At 48.7% G+C, this 23,038-nt stretch overlaps 1 protein-coding gene across 1 annotated transcript in view; it reads right to left on the bottom strand.

Annotated features, from left to right (window-relative positions):
- Positions 1-1,944: 1,944 nt before the first annotated feature.
- Positions 1,945-23,038, bottom strand: part of LOC140461121 (M1-specific T cell receptor alpha chain-like) — an 89,795-nt gene continuing 68,701 nt past the window's right edge. The window contains exons 2-5 of the mRNA XM_072555884.1: positions 3,764-4,048; positions 3,607-3,654; positions 2,720-2,827; positions 1,945-2,404 (exon numbers count right to left, since the gene is read on the bottom strand). Coding sequence (XP_072411985.1) covers positions 2,721-2,827; positions 3,607-3,654; positions 3,764-4,048 — 440 coding nt within the window. The 3' untranslated portion in view covers positions 1,945-2,404; position 2,720. The remainder of the gene's footprint in view (positions 2,405-2,719; positions 2,828-3,606; positions 3,655-3,763; positions 4,049-23,038) is intronic.

Consider the following 23,038-nt stretch of genomic DNA (forward strand, 5'->3'; position numbering starts at 1 on the left):
GTGTATCTGTGTGTGTAAGTGTGTCTGTGTGTGTCTGTGTGTGTGGGTGTGAGTGTGTGTCTGTGTGTGTGAGTGTGTGTGTGATGTGTGTGTGTCTGTGTGTGTGAGAGTGTGTGTGTGTGAGTGTGTATGTCTGTCTGTGTGTGTCTGTAAGTGTGTGTGTGTCTGTGTGTGTATGTGTGAGTGAGTGTGCATGTGTTTGAGTGTCTGTGTGTGTGTGTATGTGTGAGTGTGTGTGTGTGTGTGAGAGTGTGCGTGTCTGTGTGTGTGAGAGTGTGTGTGTCTGTGTGTGTGAGAGTGTGTGTGTGTGTCTGTGTGTGTGAGAATGTGTGTGTCTGTGTGTGTTAGAGTGTGTGTGTGAGTGTGTGTGTGTCTGTGTGTGAGAGTGTGTGTGTCTGTGTGTGTGAGAGTGTGTGTGTGTGAGATTGTGTGTGTGTTTGAGTGTCTGTGTGTTTGAGTGTCTGTGTGTGTGTGTGTTTGAGTGTCTGTGTGTTTGAGTGTCTGTGAGTGAGTGTGTGTGTGTGTCTGTGTGTGTGAGAGTGTGTGTGTCTGTGTGTGTGAGTGTGTGTGTCTGTGTGTGTGTGTCTGTGTGTGTGAGAGTGTGTGTGAGTGTCTGTGTGTGTGTTTGAGTGTCTGTGTGTGTGTGTGAGTGAGTGTGTGTGTGTGAGAGTGTGTGTGTGAGAGTGTGTGTGTGAGAGTGTGTGTGTGAGAGTGTGTGTGTGTCTGTGTGTGTGTCTCTGTGTGTGAGTGTGTGTGTGTGTCTGTGTGTGAGTGTGTGAGTGTGAGTGTGTGTGTGTCTGTGAGTGTGTGAGTGTGTGTCTGTGTGTGTCTGTGTGTGTCTGTGTGTGTCTGTGTGTGTCTGTGTGAGTGTGTGAGTGTGTGAGTGTCTGTGTGTGTGAGTGTGTGTGTGTCTGTGTGTGTGTCTGTGTGTGTGTCTGTGTGTGTGTGTGTGTGTGTCTGTGTGTGTGTGTGTGTGTGTCTGTGTGTGTGTGTGTCTGTGTGTGTGAGTGTGTGTGTCTCTGTGTGAGTGTCTGTGTGTGTGTGAGTGTGTGTGTGTGTGAGTGTCTGTGTGTGTGTGTCTGTGTGTGTGAGTGTGTGTGTCTCTGTGTGAGTGTCTGTGTGTGTGTGAGTGTCTGTGTGTGTGTGTGTGTGTCTGTGTCTGTGTGTGTGTGTGTGTGTCTGTGTGTGTGTGTGTGTGTGTCTGTGTGTGTGTGTGTGTGTCTGTGTGTGAGTGTGTTTGAGTGTCTGTGTGTGTGTGAGTGTGTCTGTGTGTGTGTGAGTGTCTGTGTGTGTGAGAGTGTGTGTGTCTGTGTGTGAGTGTGTGTGTGAGTGTCTGTGTGTGTGAGAGTGTGTGTGTCTGTGTGTGAGTGTGTGTGTCTGTGTCTGTGTGTGTCTGTGTGTGTGTGTGTGTGTGTCTGTGTGTGAGTGTGTTTGAGTGTCTGTGTGTGTGTGAGTGTGTCTGTGTGTGTGTGAGTGTCTGTGTCTGTGTGTGAGTGTGTGTGAGTGTGTGTGGCAGGTTTCTCAGTGCAAGTAAAAGTGAGCAGTACAAAATGACCAAAGCTCAGGGTAGGTTTGATCAGAAAAGATATATTTTATTGGGCAAGCACGATGAGAAAGGTTTGGCAAGGTTTTGTAAAGCTGACAGAAATTCTTTGCAAAGCAGGACATTACTGAGCCCCGTCACATCAAAAACAGCAAATAATCTCCCCAGTGGGGTCTAAGTCTACAAATGGTATTGACTATTCAATATCTTTTCATATACAGTAGCTTTCCTTTATGCTTCAGATATTTACACACACACACACACACACACACACCTGGAAAACATCCTGGCAAATCCATCTCGGAACAAAGACCGAAAAGACGGCCATCTCCAATCTGTTGGAATTTGACCGTTGGAGTTTAATCTCAGAGTTAGGGATGGATCGAATGGGTGGGTGGGGGGGGGGGGGGTGCATTAGCAGACGCAGTAAGATTCGCAGGTAGAGTGGATTTTCTTCCTCGTCTTTCCTGGGGCTGTCGGTGTTGGGGGAACATTACAGGACATGGGGCATTAACACGCACTGCAGTTCCCGTCCCGATGGGACACTGAGAAGGGAAAACCCACATTTTCCTCGCGAATATGAGCTGAAATTGACCAGCAACCAGAGACGCCAGAGATGGATAACTCAGTGAGGCTCCAGTAGACATTACCCAAATCATTACATTCACAGAGAGGTTCCTGAAAGCACAAGTCTACAGATATATACAAGGACAGAAACACACACACACACACACACACACACATATATCGCTCGCGTTTTTACACGCCAAGTAGCTCTGTCGCGGTCACAATCCGAGCAGAGGTCACTGAGTCTTCAAACGAAGAATGTTTGATAGCACAAACACGCTCACAGTTGCTGGTCTACCTGGTCAGAGAGAGAGAGAGAGAAGATATTCAGATCTTGGCATCAGAGAGGGTACCACGCGATCTTCCCCCAGATGGTGCCAACTCATTCCAGAGTCCTATCCCGGTGGTCCCCATCCCAACCAATCAAATTCCAACGCGATGAGAATTGAGTCCACTGCAATAATCAGGGCAGGAGGGTCTCACAGAAACTGGCCAACTTCCGACTGGACTAGACAGGATGGGTGATGTTGAGGGTTTGAATGTTTCCCTCCCCCCCCCCCCCCCCGCCCAACAGAGCCAGAGGGAGACACGGAGCCGCCTGTCTCTCACCTCAGGAGATCCAGACGCGGATAGTCATCAGCACGTTGAAGACTATGCTCTTCACGAACAGGATCCTTAATCCGAAGATGGTCAGTGACAGAAGGTTGAATTGTGGATCTGAGAGGGGAGACGGAACAGAAACTGAGAAGGTGGTTGGAAATGACGGGGCGTTTGACACCATTCAACATTTCCTTGTGGCATTGATGTGTTGGTGCACACACGCACACTCTCACACACACACACACACACACACTCATTTACACTCACACACACAAATACATGCTTGCATACACACACACACACACACACACTTAGACATGCACACAGACACTGTCACATACTTACACACACATTCACACATCCACAGACACACACACACACAAAGATACACACACTTACACACACACAGACACACGCACTTGCATGCATTCAGACACATACAAACAGACACACACTCAGACACACATACATACACACAGGCACACAGACACACACAGACACATACATACAAACACACACAGATACACACACACAGATGCACACAGACACACACACACAGATGCACACAGACACACACACTTACACACACAGGGGCACACACAGACACCCACAGAGGTAGGCACACACACACAGACGCACACTCAGACACACACACACACAGACACCCACAGAGGCAGGCACACAGACACACACAGACTCACTCACACAGACACACACACACACACACTCACACAGACTCACACAGACACACACACACACCGGCACACACACGCACACTCTCTCACACACACACACACTCACACAGACACACAGACACACACACTCACACAGACACACTCACACACACTCACACACACACACACTCACACAGACACACACAGAGACTATGCTCTCACCTGCTGCCATGTTATCTTCCACCTGAATGCAGGAATACTGGGATTGATCTGAAACACAATGAACAATGAGTGTCAGATGAGACCTGGCGATCTGACCGGACGGCACGCCGGGAATCCCGTCAGGCGTTTCAGTTCCTGGATCAAGCTGTCAACTTACCAGCTGCTGGGAACTCCTTGGTCTCTCCTCCAACTGCGCAGCTGATCTCCTCGCGCGTCCCCTGTGTGGTGAAGAATCCAAACAGACTGTAACTGCGATCGATGATTGACAGCAAGGCGTTCGATTCGGACTGTGTCTCCTCCTTGTCCCCAACACTCATGGTCATGTTATAGCTCTTGGGGAAATAATCGGTGGCCAGGCACGCTGCCATGACGTTTTCCTCATTATCGGTCTTGGTATTGGCCGCAGAGAGAACGTACAAGGATGGTTCAGATGGTGCCCTCTCTGTTGGCATCCAAAGAGAGAGAGAGAGAGAGATCGGTTAGCTCACACACTCCTCTGGTTTCTCCCTGAGACGCAGATTTTCACCCGCCCCCCCCCCCCCCGGAATCTCCTTCCCCTCCCCCGTCTCCCTCCCTGACCCAAAGGGTGGGGAGAAATTTCCACCACCCCCACCATCTCCCAAGATGGCCGACTTGACCAACCCCTCGTGTCTTTTTGGAAACAGGCCGTTTTGATGAGGCTCTGAACGTTACAGTGAGATAATCTGGAACCCATTCCTGATTGCTGGTTCACCCTCCCATTTGAAAGAAAAACAGGCCTGTCTTGTTCTTAAGCCTATAAAGATGTTTCACAGTTGGGGACAGCACGGTGGCTCAGTGGGTTAGCACTGCTGCCTCACGGCACCAGGGACCCGGGTTCGATTTCAATCTCAGGTGACTGTCTGTGTGGAGTTTGCACATCCACCCCCCACCCCATGTCTGCGTGGCTTTCCTCCGGGTGCTCCAGTTTCCTCCCACAGTCCAAAACTCTGTAGGTTAGGGTGGATTGGCCGTGCTAAATTACCCATAGTGCCCAGGGGTGTGCAGGTTAAAGTGGCTTGGCCGTGCTAAATTACCCATAGTGCCCAGGGATGTGTAGGTTAGGGTGGATTGGCCATGCTAAATTACCCACAGTGCCCAGGGATGTGCAGGATAAAGTGTCTTGGCCGTGCTAAATTACCCATAGTGCCCAGGGATGTGTAGGTTAGGGTGGATTGGCCGTGCTCAATTACCCATAGTGTCCAGGGATGTGCAGGTTAGGGTGAATTGGCCGTGCTAAATTATCCATAGTGCCTAGGGATGTGCAGTTTAGGGTGGATTGGCCTAGTGTCCAGGGATGTGCAGGTTAGAGTGGATTGGCCGTGCTCAATTACCCATAGTGCCCAGGGATGTGCAGGTTAGGGTGGATTGGCCATGTTCAATTTCCTATTATGCCCAAGGATGTGCAGGTTAGAGTGGATTGGCCGTGCTAAATTACCCATAGTGCCCAGGGATGTGCAGGTTAGGGTGGATTGGCCGTGCTAAATTACCCACAGTGCCCAGGGATGTGCAGGTTAGATGCATTGGTCAGGTGTAAATGTCGGATATTAGGGTGGGGGGGATGGGTTCCTCTTCGGAGGGTCTGTGTGGACTTGTTGGGCCGAAGGGCCTGGGATTGGGTTAAGGATAGCATTTTCGCTCCCTCAAGGACATGAGTGAACTGGTTGGGTCGTTCCCCCGACAGCAGTCGCCATTAGACTTTTAATTCCTGAATTTTATTGAGTTCTGCCGTGGTCGGATTTGAACCCAACTCCCTCATAATGTTACCCGAGTCTTTGGATTAACAGCCTAGCAACAATACCACTTGGCCACCACCTCCCTTCATTCAGTCTAATTCCTTCCTTGGCGAATTATCTACATTAAAGCGAGGGACAACGAGTAGGCCTGAAGCCTACACCGAATTCAGTCAGATCAGGGCTGGTCTCATCGCGGCCTCAACTCCACATTTCTGCCATGACCTTTCAGGTCCTTACTGATGGAACATCCATCCCTTCCTTAAATTCACTCAGTGCCCCACCGGCTATGAAGGGAAGTTGAGTTCCTCAGAGGCAGCAATCTAGAAATCCCCATCCCTTCATCCTGAACTGGTAACCTCTCCATTCCCGGATTGGCCCGTGTGAGGGGGATTGCTCGCTTCTGATATGTCTCTGTTAAGTCACCTCGCAACCTTCGTCTCTCTAACGGAAACAGCCTCAAGGCCCTCAGCCTTTCCTCGTAAGACCGTTCCTCCACACCAGGCAACATCCTGGTAAATCTCACCTGCCCCCTTTCCTCAGCCTCCACATCCTTCCTGTAACGCGGTGACCAGAACTGAAGGCAATATTCCGAGTGTGGGCCGCACCGGAGTTTTTGTACAGCTGCAGCGTGACCCCGTGGTTCCGAAACTCGATCCCACTCCCAGTGAAAGTGAACAATCAAGACAGATTGAAATCCGATTCCACCGCAGTGGGAATCGAACCTGGATCCCCAGGATATTCTTGGCCATCGCCTCCACTAAACTGCTCTGCTCACGTTGCAGGCATTGTCAAGCCAAGGCCTCTTTGATGCCGCTGTCTCGGATTTCCGACCTGGATTCACTCAGAATCTGATCGCATTTCCCAATGGAGGCCGAGAACGACAGGAGCAGAATTTGGCTGATTGACCTATCCAAAAATGATATGCTTCTCAACCCTATTCTCGTGCTTTCTCCCTGGAACCTTTAATCTCCTCACTATTCAAGAACCTATCCATCTCTTTTTTTAAATACAGTCAATGAGCTAAATACAAATGTACTGCACTCACTCGCTGACATATCCCTACCAGAGACATCACAGACAGAATGTTTAATGCCCATTGTCATTCCAGTAGCTCCTGAGAGCTGACAGCACACCGGCCCCTGAGACACAGACTCCCTGAAGGTGAATACACTCTCGTACGTATGTAGCTAACCCCATGATTCCAAGACTTTGGTGGGAGTCATTCATTTCTGTTAATCAGAACGGTGACATTATCCTTCCACAATGTGGCACTCACCGGGAGTCACGGTGAGCTGGCTCCCTCTTCCAAATGTTAACCCGAGGTTTCCAACACTCACACAGTCCTACACTGGGTAACAAAAACCGTCACTCTCACACTCACACTCAACACACACTCACTCACTCATACACACACACAGGCACACACACTCACACACACACACACACACACACTCACTCACTCACGCACACACATTCACACACAGAGACATACACACACACAACGCACATGTAGACACAAAGATAAAACACACACACACACACACACACACATACACCCTTCGGTCCAACTCATCCATACCGACCAGATATCCTAACCTAATCTAGTCCCATTTGCCAGCACTTGGCCCATATCCCTCTAAACCCTTCCTATTCCTTGGCGCATCTAGGTGCCTTTTCAGTGTTGTCATTGTACCAGCCTCCACCACTTCCTCTGGCAGCTCATTCCACACTCGCACCACCCTCTGGGTGAAAAAGTTGCCCCTCAGGTCCCTTTCCCCACTCAACCTGTGCACCTCTAGTTCTGGACTCCCCCACTCCAGGGAAAAGACTTTGCCTATTTACCCTCTCCATGCCCCTCATGATTTTATAAACCTCTATAAGGTCACCCCTCAGCCTCTGACACTCCAGGGAAAACAGCCCCAGCCTGTTCAGCCTCTCCCTGTAGCTCAAACCCTCCAACCCTGGCAACATCCTTGTAAATTTTTTCTGAACCCTTTCAAGTTTCACAACATCCTTCCTGTGTAGCAGGGAGACCAGAATTGCATGCAATTTTCCAACAGTGGCCTAACTAATGTCTTGTACAGCTACAACACGACCTCCCAACTCCTGTACACAATACTCTGACCAATAAAGGAAAGCATACCAAACACCTCCTTCACTATCCTATCGACCTGCAACTCCACTTTCAAGGAGCTATGAACCTGCACTCCCAGGTCTCTTTGATCAGCAACACTCCCCAGGACCTTACCATTAAGTAATCAACCACTCAATTAATTAATTTACTCGACAAGTTTTACTGAATTCTGCTGAATTCGCCAGGGGGACCAGAATTGCCCACAAGTATTCCAAAAGCAGCCCAATCCACGTCCTGTACAGATGTGGAAAGAATGTTTCTATAAATAAGCCATCTATATTAGGAAGGCAGACCTACTTGGGTCCACTGCTAACATGGTCCCCTCTCCAAAGATGAGAGCACGAGCTCCAATGTACACACAGTGTGACACCCTTTAGCAAAAAAAACCCCTCTGTACTTGTAGCATCTGTCCCTTCCAACTGTGAGAGCGAGCAGTGATTGACTGGCCCTCATTGGTGCCCCTATGGTGACCATGGCCCCCGATGACCCAGGCCCCGTCTGTGTTAGAGCCAATCCTGCTGGGATTCACACTGAGCTGGGTCTCTGCTTCCCCGAGTTAGCTCCCTTTCCCCCACCTCCCCTCCGGCCTGTCAGAACTCTCGCTGACTCTCGCAAGTCAGCATGATACATCTCCCATTCCTGGGACACACACACACACACACACATTCATATACACACCCACACACACACACACACACTCATAGACACACACACACACCCACACACACACTCAAACACACACCCACACACCCACACCCACACTCATATACACACACATATACACACACACTATTATACACACACACACACATATAGACACACACTCATATAGACACACACTCATATACACACACACACACACTATTACACACACACATATGCACACACACACTCATATACAAACACAGACTATTATACACACACACATATACACACATTATTATACACATGCGTACACAGACAGACACATACACTCTTTCTCTCTCACACACTCTCTCTAATACACGCACACACTCATACACACAGACACACAGACACACACACATAGACAGACACGCTCATGTATATAGACACACACACGCACTCATATACACACGCTCATACACACACACACACTCTCACACACATACACGCACACACACAGGCACAGCCTCACACACACACATACAGACACAAACACACGCACACTCATACACACAGACTCAACAACACACACACATTCTCTTTCACATACATTCACTCACACTCACACACATACTCATACACGCACGCACATATGCACACACACTCTCTCACACACACACACACAGATACAGACACTCATACATGCACACTGATATACGCACACAAGAGGCTACTCCCTCTTGTCCTAGTTTACGCACACACACATGCATGCACACACTCACACTCACACAGACACACATTCATACACACACAGACGCACTCACACATACCCGTCTCTCCATGTAACACTTTCGTTTATCAGCCCCCACTGAACTGTGAATTATTCTGCGCATTGCGGAGACCTACCTCACTTCCCAGTTAAATCCGAGTGCTCCCCAACTGACCATTAGTAACCTCCCAAATATTTCTCCAGTGCTTCTGGCAACTCCTCAGCATTCCCAATAGCTTCCAATCCCTCCCCTCTTCGGACGAGCCTTTCGACTCCGGAATAATTTGAGCGAGACCTTCTCTGAGCTACCTCTGACACATTTCATCCTAACCATGTAACAGGGCCATGAGAACATAAGAACTAGGAGTGTCAGCCTCTCACCATAACCCTTCATTCCTTCACTTCGGAAATCTATCTTAAAAATATCCAACAAGGTAGCCTCGAATGCTTCACTGGGCAGGGATTCCCAGAGATTCCCAACCCCTTGAGTGAAGACGTTCCTTCTCAGTTCAGCCCTAAATCTGCCTCCCCTGAATTTTGAGGCTACTCCCTCTTGTCCTAGTCCTAGAAATATCCTCTCTCTGTCTGTCTTATCCATTCCCTTTGTAATTCTGTGTTTCTATCAGATCCTCCCTCATTCTTCTGAATTCCAATGAATATAATCCCAGTCGACTCAGTCTCTCCTCATAAGTCAACTCCTCTCAACTCCAGAACCAACATATTGACCCTGCTCGGCACCCCCTCTACTGTCTGTCTATCCTTTCACAGGTAAGGAGACCAAAACTGCACCCAGTACTCCATGTGTGGTCTCACCAGCACTCCATAGCGAGAAGTTTTCTCCTCCCAGAGTGGGGAGCTCAGTTACAAGGGGTCATGAGTTCAAAGTGAGAGGGGAAAAGGTTGAGGGGAGATTTGCGTGGGAAGTTCTTTCCACTGAGGGTTATGGGTGCCTGGAACACATTGCTAGCTGAGGTGGTAGAGGCAGGCAAGATAGCATCATTTAAGGTGTATCTAGACAAATACATGAATGAGAAGGGAGCAGAGGGATACCGACACTTAGAGAATAGACGACAAGTTTAGATAGAGGATCTGGATCAGCTTGGAGTGCCGAAGGGCCTGTACTTCTGCTGGAATTTTCTTGGCTCTTTGTTCCGTACAGCCGCAACATAACCTCCCTGCTTTTAAACTCCAAGCCTCTAAGCAATGATGGATCATATCCCATTTGCCTTCCTCATGACCTGCTGCATCTGCAAACCAACTTCCTGTGATTCATGAACTCTGAAGCTTCTCTCTTTAATTAGGCCGTGAGTTAATTCGCGTGACGTGATTAACTAGATCTCGGCTGGTGAATTCTTCCTTGGCCTTCCCGGAGCAACATCATCCTCCCACAAGACATTACTCACCAGCTGCCACTTTGAGTTTTGCCCCACTTCCGAAGATAAACTTGTTTAGCCCCTGCTGTCCGACAGTGCCTAACGAAAACCGTCTGATTTAGCAACCACCCTATTCCGATTGAGAGGAAATTCCGAGCTTGAACACGCAGGTATTAATGGGCGCCCACTTGGCTCCACAATTCAGTTTACCCCCTTTCTCTGAGGATAAACTTGCTGCCAACTTCCAAGTGACGCAAACATGGCGTCTTTCAACAGGAAACTCCTCTCAGTGTCACTGTGGTCACGTCAATCGCCCCCCAAGGGACTATGATCAAACCCTTGGCTTCAGCCAAGCCTTTAAGAGTGACATTATCACAGTACAGCAAAGACTACTTTGCCAGCTGAGTCTGTTCCAAATACTCTGAACCTACGCTCCATCTCAGGCAACATCCCAGTGAATTTCCTTCACACCCCCTCCTCCCTCTCTCCCAGGATTGAGTGTCTCTCGGTCTTAACTGAGGGATTTTATCATTGACTCTACCTCTTATGATCCTAACTTGCTTCTGAGAGTGCCCCACTCTGTTTTATTTCTCTCTCTCTGCCACACAATGCAGGACTGTGTATCGTATGGCTGAGATATACAACTCCACATGCAGCGTACAAAAAAAACCTGTCACGCCTTTCCTGTGCCGAATGTCAACGCCAAGGGACGCTTGAACTCCCAAACAAATGCACAAGCAGAGAGCGAGCGAGTGTGTGAGAGAGAGAGAGAGAGAAAGAAAAAACACTGGAGAAACTCAGCAAGTCTGGCAGCATCTGTAGAGAGAGCCAGGGCTAATCTCTCATTGACTTTTCCTATGACAAGCAATGCTTCCTTCGTTTTCATAACTGGGCCAAAGTGTGATTTCTCCCCACCCCGCTGTTCCCTCAGTTATTCCCCTGCCCAACCGCTCAGCAATATCACCATCAGTTATCCTCCTGTAACCAAATCTCTGTACCTGCTGTAGTTCCCCTGGCGGTAGTAGGCAGGTTATCACAAGCATGGGTCTGACAGATAAGATTTGAAATATTACTTTGTCAAACCCTCTGACAAAATGACGAGGCATTGATTTTCAGTCCATCAACAAAGGGAGTCAGAGAAAACAAGAAAATTACCCTTCGGCCCATCAGGTGTGTGCTAGCCAGAAGCATACACCTCCCTGTTCTAATCCCATTTCCGAGCACTTGGGGGTGAGGTGGCATGGCGGCTCAGTGGTTAGCACCACTGCCTCCCAGCGCTAGGGACCTGGGTTCAATTCTAGCCTTGGTCTGTGTGGAGTTTGCACATTCTCCCCGTATCTGTGTGGGTTTCCTCCGGGTGCTCTGGTTTCCTCTTACAGTTCAAAGATGTGCAGGTTAGGGTGGATTGGCCACGCTAAATTACCCATAGTATTCATGGATGTGTAGGTTAGGGTGGATTGGCCACGCTAAATTACCCATAGTGTTCATGGATGTGTAGGTTAGGGTGAATTGGCCATGCTAAATTACCCATAGTGTTCATGGATGTGTAGGTTAGGGTGGATTGGCCACGCTAAATTACCCATAGTGTTCATGGATGTGTAGGTTAGGGTGAATTGGCCACGCTAAATTACCCATAGTGTTCATGGATGTGTAGGTTAGGGTGAATTGGCCATGCTAAGTTGCCCATAGTGTTTAGGGATGTGTAGGTTAGGTGCATAAGTCAGGGGTAAATATCGGGTAGAGGGGAATTTAGTCTGGGTGGGTTACTCTTCGGGCGGTTGGCATAGACTTGTTGGGCCTAATTCCACACTGTGGGGATTCTCTGATTCTGTGACTTAAGAAAAATGAGAGCAAGATCTGGTGGGGACTGAAATCTAAACCCTCATCCATTTTAGAGTTGAGGGCGTAGGCTGACGCATTATCAAATGGGACGGTTATCAGAACAAGGCAAATTCTTATCAGCAGCTTAGTAATGACTGACACACACAGACACACACACACAGACACACACACACACAGACACACACACACACACACACCAAAAACTGTTTAATCATCATCTTTGAATTTAAATAGCTTGGTATCTCTGCCTAGGGCAATGTGGGACAAATAAGCAAACTCCAATTCCACATTCAACACACATTGATTGTGCGAGGGCTAAATGCTCAAAGCTGTATCTAGGTTCATCCTGAATTCTGTGTTGAATGTGTAAGGGACTGTTGATATTGATGATACCCAAGGCTCTTCCGCCAGCATCTCCCATTGACATAGCGATCAAAACTCTTTGCTGGCTTTCATGCCCAATGTTTCCTGACAGCTATGAGGAAGGTTTACCAATACTAGAGGCAATGAACTCATTCCCAGTGTGTTAAAACAAGACTGTCATTCACTTACTCGGTTGCACAATGAGTTTGGTCCCAGAGCCAAAGGTGAGCTTGCCAGCATTGTAATTCCCACAGCGTTACACCCCCATGCAGAAACCCTCTGTACTCAGTGCTCAGGCAACACACTGACTGGAGGGCCACCAAGTCTCCCCCACCCTCGCAGAACCCCTTGCAGTGTGGAAGCAGGCCATTAGGCCCATCGAGTCCACACAGACCCTCTGAAGAGCATCCCATCCAATCCCTCTAATTCTCATGGCTAATCCACCCTAACCTGCACATCCCTGGACACTATTGGTAATTTAGCACAGCCAATCCACCCTAACCTGCACATCCCTGGGCACTATGGGTAATTTACCATGGCCAATCCACCCTAACCTGCACATCCCTGGACACTATTGGTAATTTAGCATGGCCAATCCACCCTAACCTGCACATCCCTGGGCACTGTGGGTAATTTAGCATGGCCAATCCACCCTAACCTGCACATCCCTGGGCACTATGGGTAATTTAGCATGGCCAATCCACCCTAACCTGCACATCCCTGGGCACTATGGGTAATTTAGCATGGCTAATCCACCCTAACCTGCACATCCCTGGACACTATTGGTAATTTAGCACGGCCAATCCACCCTAACCTGCACATCCCTGGGCACTATGGGTAATTTAGCATGGCCAATCCACCCTAACCTGCACATCCCTGGGCACTATGGGTAATTTAGCACGGCCAATCCACCCTAACCTGCACATCCCGGGCACTGTGGGTAATGTATCATGGCCAGTCCACCCTAACTTGCACACCCTTGGACTGTGGGATGAAACTGGAGCATCCGGAAGAAAATGTGCAAACTCCACACAGGCAGTCGCCTGAGGCTGGAATCGAACCCGGGTCCTTGGCACTGTGTGGTAGCAGCGCTAACCCACTGAGCCACCGTGACCCTACCCTCCAGCACTCAGCGTCAAGCCCTTGAATGCTGTGACACTTCGAGTGTTCATGCAAATACTTTATTACAAAAACAGATAGTCAGGGTCTATCCTTTTCAATTAACACCCCCTCCCCCAACTTCCAACCCCCAACCCTGGCTGTACATTCACCCACCCAGGGAACTAATCGATTATTTCTACACACTGTTCAAATCCACCTTCACCAGCACCCCTCACACCATCTGTTTGTGACAGAGTATTAATATTTCCTAGCTCATGCCAATCTGCTGAGGGTCGGTCACTCTGACTCACTGATTTAACCATGTCGTGCCGTACTGCAAATAGATCGCCATCCTCACAGGGATCAATCATAGAGACAGAGTCTCCAAGCTGGACAGACCCTTCAGCCCAACTTGTCCATGCAATCCTAGATATGCGAACCTAATCTAGTCCCATTTTCCAACACTAGGCCCATATCCCTCCAAACCCTTCCTATCCATGTCCTTATCAATTTTCAATGCTGTCATTGTACCAGTCTCCACCACTTCCTCTGGCAGCTCATTCCATACACGCACCACCCTCTGGGGGAAAACGTTGCCCATTGTGTCCCATTTAAACTTTTCCCTTCTCCTCTTAAACCTATGCCCCTCTAGTTTTGGATTCCCCAAACCTGGGGAGCAGAACTTCACTATTTACCCTCTCCATGCCCCTCATGATTTTATAACCCTCTATAAGGTCACCCCTCAGCCTCCAACGCTCCAGGGAAAACGGCCCCGGCCTGTTCAGCCTCTCCCTGTAGCTCAGATCCTCCAACCCTGGCAACATTCTTGTAAATCTTTTCTAAACCCTTTCAGCTTTCACAACATCTTTCCGACAGGAAGGAGACCAGAATTGCACGCAATATTCCAACAGTGGCCTAACCAATGTCCTGTACAGCCCCAACATGACCTCACAACTCCTGTACTCAATACTCTGACCAATAAAGGAAAGCATACCAAATGCCACCTTCACTATCCTATTGACCTGCGATTCCACTTTCAAGGAGCTATGAACCTGCACTCCAAGGTCTCTTTGTTCAGCAACACTCCCTCGGACCTTACTATTAAGTAATCAACCACTCAATTAATTAATTTACTAGACAGGTTTTACTGAATTCTGCTGAAGTCACCAGGGAGACCTACAGTGTGGAAATAGTCCCTTTGGCCCAACCAGTCCACACCAACCTTCCGAAGAGTAACCCACCCAAACCCATTTTCCCTCTGACCAATGCACCTAACACTACAGGCAATTTAGCATGGCCAATTCACCTAACCTGCACATCTTTGGACTGTGGGAGGAAACCGGAGCACCTGGAGGAAACCCACACAGACACGGGGAGAATGTGCAAACTCCACACAGACAGTCGCCTGAGGCAGGAATCGAACCTGGTACCCTGGTGCTGTGAGGCAGCAGTGCTAACCACTGAGCCACTGGTAACTTAGGGTTGGTATTGATTGTAATGTATCTGTACAACCGCATACTAACCATCACTGGGCTGGCACTGTCATCTCATTGAGAATCATGTTGTATTATCCAGGAGCACTGATATCGGTCAGACAAGTCAGATATGATCCACAGAAGGGTCATCGGACCCAAAACGTGAACTCTGACGTCTCTTCACAGAGGCTGCCAGACCTGCCAAGCTTTCCCAGCGACTTCCGTCGTTGTGTGTGACATTATTTCCTTTCGTGCATCATACTGACTGCATTGCGTTAGTAACTCAGTCCCTCCTCCAATCCTAAAGGGCTTGTTCCAATCGCTCAAACCCCCTACCAAACACCATCTGCCTCAGCTCCCATTTTTTGTGCTGGTTCATAGAGTCATAGAGATGTACAGCATGGAAACAGACCCTTCGGTCCAACCCGTCCATGCCCACCAGATATCCCAACCCAATCTAGTCCCACCTGCCAGCACCCGGCCCATATCCCTCCAAACCCTTCCTATTCATATACCCATCCAAATGCCTCTTAAATGTTGCAATTGTACCAGCCTCCACCACATCCTCTGGCAGTTCATTCCATACACGTACCACCCTCTGCGTGAAAAAGTTGCCCCTTAGGTCTCTTTTATATCATTCCCCTCTCACCCCAAACCTACGCCCCTCTAGTTCTGGACTCCCCCACCCCAGGGAAAAGACTTTGTCTCTTTATCCTATCGATGCCCCCCTCATGATTTTATAAATCTCTATAAGGTCACCCCTCAGCCTCCGATGCTCCAGGGAAAACAGCCCCAGGTAGACTGGAGATGCAGCTTGGTCATTCTGAAGAAATACGTTTGGAACCTTCAAACAGCTCCAGACACAACCCCCCATTACCCATCGACACAACTCCTGTTCTGTTATTAATTCCAAGATGTCGCGGTCCGAGCCAAGCACATTGAAGTACAGCTTGACCCAACTGCCCCAGCATCACAGCCTGACGCAAGCCTGCCGTCCATCTCTCTTCCCACTGAGGTTAATGCTAACATCTCATGACAACATCTCACGGGGATGTCTGGACAACTGGGGAATTGCTTTGTCTCCCAGATCCCCCTGCTCTCCGATGCCATGCTCTAATTTCCCCACCCTGTCCTCTCTGGGGTATTCCCTGTTCCCCTCCCTGTTCAGCTTCTGTTGACGTACTCGGGGAATCTGAAGGCGGGGATTTGTGAATCACTCAGTTAACTATTGCCACTGCATTGTTAAACTTCCACTTACTTGGTGGCACCGTTAGCTTAGTCCCGGATCCAAACGTGAGTTTGCCATGACTGTTCACACAGCCAGACACGCCAATGCACAAACCCTTTGACATGGCGTCGGATTTTTGCCATGGCCTGTCCAACTCCCCACTTTGTCCCTGTTGGGTTCTTACAGCTACTGAAGAATTCCCGAAGGTGGGCATCTGCAGTCCTCGCTTTCCCTTCTAACAGCTACTGGCTTATAAAGTAGGAGTTTGCTTTTTTTTTTCCCTCCCCTGATCTCAGTCAAATCAATTTCAATTCAATCTCGCGCACAACTCCGCGCCATCACCTATCCGTGCCCATTGCCAATCTGTCAATGGAACTGCATTAGCAGCTTGTCAAACCCGTAAGTTAACTCAAATGAACTGGCACTGAGTTCTTACCCGGATTCACAACGAGCTTGGTCCCAGCTCCAAATACCATCTTGCTGTAACCCCCAGAAACACACAGTAACTCACCCCTTGACAAGAACTGAAGGCAGGACCAGCTCCTGATCTATCAACGCTCCTTTATTCCCACCGTCTTTTTCTCAAATCTCCCTGATCCAATCAGCCCACTGTTACGATCACATTCGCAACCATACCAGGACAGATTGATTGGCAAATCGGAATTGTGACATTTTCCCCCTCGGATTACCACTCTTAGCTGGGCTCCACCATTAGCTGGGCCCCAGTTCCGAAGGTTAGTTCCCTCTTTTCCACACGGCCGTAATCAGCTTCCCCAGTATTGCCAGAGGTCAGTATTATCGTTTGTGACTGAGACAATCTCAGCGTCAAGTCATGGGCACCGAAGGTTGACCCTAATCACCTCACTTTCTCTCCAACAATACTCACAAGTCATATTTTAATACTTCGTATGCAGCACAGAAATCAGGGAATATTGACACAATCAGTTCTCGGACCACAGAATATTCTGGAATGTGGTTCTAAGCTTATGAGAGTTTATATTGGTAAAGATGCTGAACAAAGAGACCTTGGAGTGCAGGTTCATAGCTCCTTGAAAGTGGAGTTGCAGGTCGATAGGATAGTGAAGGCAACGTTTGGTATGCTTTCTTTTATTGGTCAGAGTATTGAGTACAGGAGTTGGGAGATCATGTTGCGGCTTTACAGGACATTGGTTAGGGCACTGTTGGAATATTGCATGCAATTCTGGTCTCCTTCCTATCGGAAAGATGTTGTGAAACTTGAAAGGGTTCAGAAAAGATTTGTAAGGATGTTGCCAGGGTTGGAGGGTTTGAGCTAGAGGGAGAGGCTGAAGAGGCTGGGGATGTTTTCCCTGGAGGTTGAGGGGTGACCTTATAGAGGTTTACAAAATTACAAGGGACATGGATAGCATAAATAGGCAAAGACTTTTCCCTGAGTCCAGGGGGAGTCCAGAACTAGACGGCATAGGTTTAAGGTGAGAGGGGAAAGATATAAAAGAGACCTAAGGGGCAACCTTTTCACGCAGAGGGTGGTACGTGTATGGAATGAGCTGCCAGAGGATGTGGTGGAGGCTGGTACAATTGCAACATTTAAGAGGCATTTGGATGGGTATATGAATGGGAAGGGTTTGGAGGGATATGGGCCGGGTGCTGGCAGGTGGGACTAGATTGGGTTGGGATATCTGGTGGGCATGGACGGGTTGGACTGAAGGGTCTGTTTTCGTGCTGTACAACTCTATGACTGTTAAATCCCAGTTTCTCAGTCCCGTTGGCTTGTTCCATCACTAATGCCTTGCACAGTAAACCTGCACCATCTCTATGACCACGCTTAAACCTCCCACCTTCTCAAGAACATGCCCAGTCTCCCAGTAACTCATATATTGGAGTGGCTTGGGTCTGTTTACCCTGGAGTCTCGGAGGTTGAAAGGTGATCTTTGTTTAGAACATCATGAGGGGTATTGATAAAGTGAATGACAGGCTCCTTTTCCCCAGGGTGGGGCATTTCAAGGCAAGGGGGCATTTTTTTAAGATGAGTGGAGAAAGACTTTTTTTAAAAAACACGAGGAGCAATAGTTTTACACAGAAGAAGATTCGTGTGTGGAATGAACTGTCAGAGGAAGTGGTGGATGTGGGTAGAGTTACAAAGGCATGGGGGTAAGTACATGAATAGGAAAGGTTTGGAGGGATATGGGTCTAAGTGCAGGAAGGAGGGACTAGTTTACTTTGGGATTAGGGTCAGCATGGACTGGTTGGACTGAAGGGTCTGTCTGTGTCCATGCTGTTTGACTCTATACCAGGTTATCCCACGATAGCTATATCTCCAATGTAATGGTCTGGACACTGGGAATTCCTGAAGGGCCACTAATGGTGTCCCAATTTGCCTGTCTCCTCTCGTGGGGGAGAAATGAACATTCCCCAAAGATTTCCCTTCCGAGGTTTATTCCACATTCTCACCCCAGCGTTTGCCAGGTATGATCTCCAAGGCAATTGAACAATCCACTCCCTGTGTCCCACACCCCGTGAAACTCCCTGTTAACATTCGAGATGTTTCGATGACCCCCATCTGACCCCGGTCTCCACCCTCACTTCCCTTCACACAAGGGGCTGAAACCCTTTGACCTTTCCTGGCCGTCTTTTGTTGCCTTACACGTTGCACAGGTGCATTCTGGGCCAGCATTCTGTCAACAATGGGAAGAAAATCACTGAACATGGCTTCCCCATCTCCCCACACATTTCCTCGCCTTGACCAGAATCTATCACGAGCCTCAAGACTAAACTCCATAGCCACTTGAGAAACTCTTACCACGACGGACAAGAAGTTTGGTGCCATCTCCAAATACCAATTGACCAAGGGCCCCAGCATCCACTCAGTGTCTCATCCCTCAACAAAAACTCAAGCTGGGCTTATGAGACGCAACGGACCTCGTCTCACTGTCATTTCTGCGAAACTGTTGGCAACATTTTCCTTAAAATCGAGCCTGCCCGTTGAAAATCCAGGACTTACTGGGTTCCACGATGAATTTGGTCCCACCGCCGAATACAAGGGCATCGGTAGCAGCATACGCACAGCCCTACGCTCCCTGACAAAAACCCCCTCTCTGAGCCAGTCCAACCCGACCCAGGCAAATGGAAATGACCAGGCTCCCGTTCCACATCCACCATTCCTGACAATTCTCGGAATGCTCTCCCTGGGATTTTGAAGGCGAAATGACTCTGACTGGCTCCCAACCTTCACGCCCATGAATTAGCCCCCCCCCCCCCCCCCCTCACAACAGTCTCGAAACTGTCCCACACACAATCGCCCAGAGGCGGGGAATTTTCCTGTTGCGACCTACAGAGGCACCCATTCACTTATTAAATGTAGATTTACTTCTGTCACCTCTCTCTGTGTCTGTTCCCATTTCTATCCCTCTCTCACTTTAATGTCTGAGTGATGTCGGTGATGTGTAGAGACACAAACGTATTAGATCGTCAGTGTCTAACGGCCCCGGGATAAGCACGTTTATTGAGAGTTTGAGAATTGACCATATGATTTGGACTGTGGTTAGGCCACATTTGGAGTACTGTGTGCAGTTCTGGTCGCCTCACTTTAGGAAAGATGTGAAAGCTTTGGAGAGGGTGCAGAGAAGATTTACCAGGATGTTGCCTGGAATGGAGAATAGGTCGTACGAGGATAGGTTGAGAGTTCTCGGCCTTTTCTCGTTGGAACGGCGAAGGATGAGGGGTGACTTGATAGAGATGATTAGAGGAATAGATAGAGTAGACAGTCAGAGACTTTTTCCCCGGGTACAACAGAGTGTTACAAGGGGACATAAATTTAAGGTGAAGGGTGGAAGGTATAGGGGAGATGTCAGGGGTGGGTTCTTTACCCAGAGAGTGGTGGGGGCATGGAATACGCTGCCCGTGGGAGTGGTAGAGTCAGAATCATTGGCGACCTTTAAGCGGCATTTGGATAGGTACATGGATGGGTGCTTAATCTAGGATAGAAGTTCGGCACAACATCGTGGGCCGAAGGGCCTGTTCTGTGCTGTATTGTTCTATGTTCTATGTTCGATCTATTACAATAACGCGTTAAAATAGCTTACACCATAGAAACAGGTCTGATGCCCGAAACGTTGATTCTCCTGCTCCTTGGATGCTGCCTGACCTGCTGCGCTTTTCTAGCAACACATTTCCAGCTCTCAATGCAGCTGCTCTGTTTCAGAATTTAATTTCACTCAATACCTGACACTCTGAAACGAGTTTTGAAACCTTTCATCGCGATAAGAAATAGGAACAGTCTGAGGCCATTTGGCCCATTGAGACTTTTCCACCATTCCATGGGATTGTGGCTAGTCTGACGTTCCTCATCTCCACCTTCCCGTTCTTTCCCCGGATTGCCCAACTGGTTGGGAATCTCTCTCTCTCTCAAACTTAAATGGACTCTACTCCCACAGCTGTCTGTGCTAAAGGGATCCAAAGACTCGCCACCCTTGGGCAGGAGAAATTCCTCCCCATCTCACTCTGAAATCGGTGCCCCTTTATTCTGAACCTGTGCCCCTCTCGTCCTGGGCTGACCCATGAGAGGGAATCCCTCTCACACCCCTGAAAAATCAGGTATTTTTTAATGAGATCACCTCTTATTCTCCTCAACCCCCCAGGACTACAGTCACAAACTGTTCAATCTTTCTTCGGAAAGCAATCCCTCCCATAACGGGGATCATCCCAGTGAGCTTCCTCTGAACTGCCTCCATTGAAATATTATCTGGATCCAGGCAACTCATCCAAATTTCCCCCTTACTCGTTATTCTGTAACTGGGGACTGTTAAAACAAACTTTCTCTTTGCCGAAACCAACTAAAAGATGAAAAAGCTCTCCCTGAGTTAACTCCTCAGTCTTCGGCTTTGAAGACGCAAGACTCTCTGGATGCAAGGTCTTTGCTGATTCGGGTCCTCAGATGCTAAGGTCTGATCAGAGTCAGTAACGACAACATCATTTTAAGGACAATAACGGTCCCTGGAAAAAAATGCGGAAGGGGATTTCACTTCCCGGGTTCCATGTTTAGTCTGGTGCCAGATCCAAACGTGGTCTCTTTGGGGTTACTACCCACAGCATAGCAGAACAGGGCCGAAACCCTGATACCAGGCGTATTGACTTCACATGACCACCACTGAATGTCACATCCACGCATTTCTCAATCTTGGTGCCTACCTTTGCATTTCCCCATCTCATCTCAATCAATTTTCCTAAAAAGAAATCATTCTAACGCCTTCGTGCTGCTATTAACTAGCAGATCGGTTGTTCTGAGGTGCACATGTCGTCTGTGTACCAACCGGACACTAATTCAACGATTGGGCTGAGAGTGACCTGACGTGACCACTTGTCGCCAGCTCTTATTGACCTCTTACTGTCAGCTTGGTGTCAGCTCCAAGCACCAGCTTACTAAAGCTTCCTGAATCCCACACAGTGTCCCTCATCCCTGAACGAGAACTCAAGGTGGGCCCATTCCCCAATCTCCCAATGCTAACACAGCCCTTACCCTCATTACATGGGCTTCATTTCACCTCAACGCTTCCCTCGTTACTTCTGCTGACTCACTGAGGGTCATTCTGTTCATCAAACCCACATTATTGTGTGACAATCCACAACACTTACTTGGCTTCACTATCAGTCTGGTCCCAGCTCCAAAGGTAAGCTTGTTGATGCCAACATTCACACAGCCCTACACTTCCTGACAAAAACCCTCTCTGAGTTTGTGCTTGCTCTTTATCTGTACTTCCAGTTATCTCGGACTAAGCCCCACTCTTGGCAACTGGACCCTGAGTTTCCTGACCCACTGGCCACAGTCAGTGAAGATTGGGGACAATATTTGATCCCCACTAACGCTCAACACTGGAGCCCCCCCAGGGGTGCGTACTCAGCCCCCTACTGTGCTCACTGTATACCCATGACTGCGTCGCCAAATACCAGACTAATGCCATTTACAAGTTCTCTCTTGACATCACCACTGGTCGAATCTCAGATAGCAATGAAACAGACTATAGATGGGAGGTGGAAGACCTGGAAAAATGGTGCACTGAGAACAACCTCGCTCTCAATGCTGGCAAAACCAAGGAGCTTGTTATCGACTTTTGGCGGGATGTTACATCCCCCTACACATTGATAGCAACGAGTGGATTGGTCATCCACAACAAGCTCTCTTGGACTCTTCACGTGGACGCACTGGTTACAAAGGCCCAGCAACACCTCTACTTCCTCGGGCAGCTGAGGAAATTTGGGCATGGCGGTGAATCCCCTCGCCAACTTTCATAGGTGCGCCATCGAGAGCACTCTGTCTGGACGTCTCACTACCTGGTATGGCAACTGTACCATTCAAAACCGGAGACGGTTACAGAGAGTGGGTGAACTCGGCCCGGACAATCACAAAGGCCCAATCTCCCATCTATAGAATCCACCTACCAGGCCCCGCTGCCAAGGAAAGGCCGCCAGCATTCTCAAAGACCCATCCCACCCTGGCAATGTTTTTCCTACAACCTCTCCCATCGGGGTGAAGGTACAGAAGCCTGGACACACCCACCAGCCAGTTTCACAACAGTTTCTACCCTACTGTTGTTAGAATACTGAATGGACTCACAAACTCTTAACATTCAACTGTACCTGTGTTTTGGTGACCTATTACTTACTTATCTATGCTACTTAACTCTGCGATCTGCCTGTATTGCTCGCAAGACAAAGTTTTTCATTGTGCACGTGGCAATAACTTCAATTCCGAGCAATTTTAAAGCAGGCAGCCCATCACTTTACACCCGGTGCT

The sequence above is a fragment of the Chiloscyllium punctatum genome, chromosome 36, assembly GCF_047496795.1.
Source record: "Chiloscyllium punctatum isolate Juve2018m chromosome 36, sChiPun1.3, whole genome shotgun sequence".
In the NCBI taxonomy this organism is placed as follows: domain Eukaryota; kingdom Metazoa; phylum Chordata; class Chondrichthyes; order Orectolobiformes; family Hemiscylliidae; genus Chiloscyllium; species Chiloscyllium punctatum.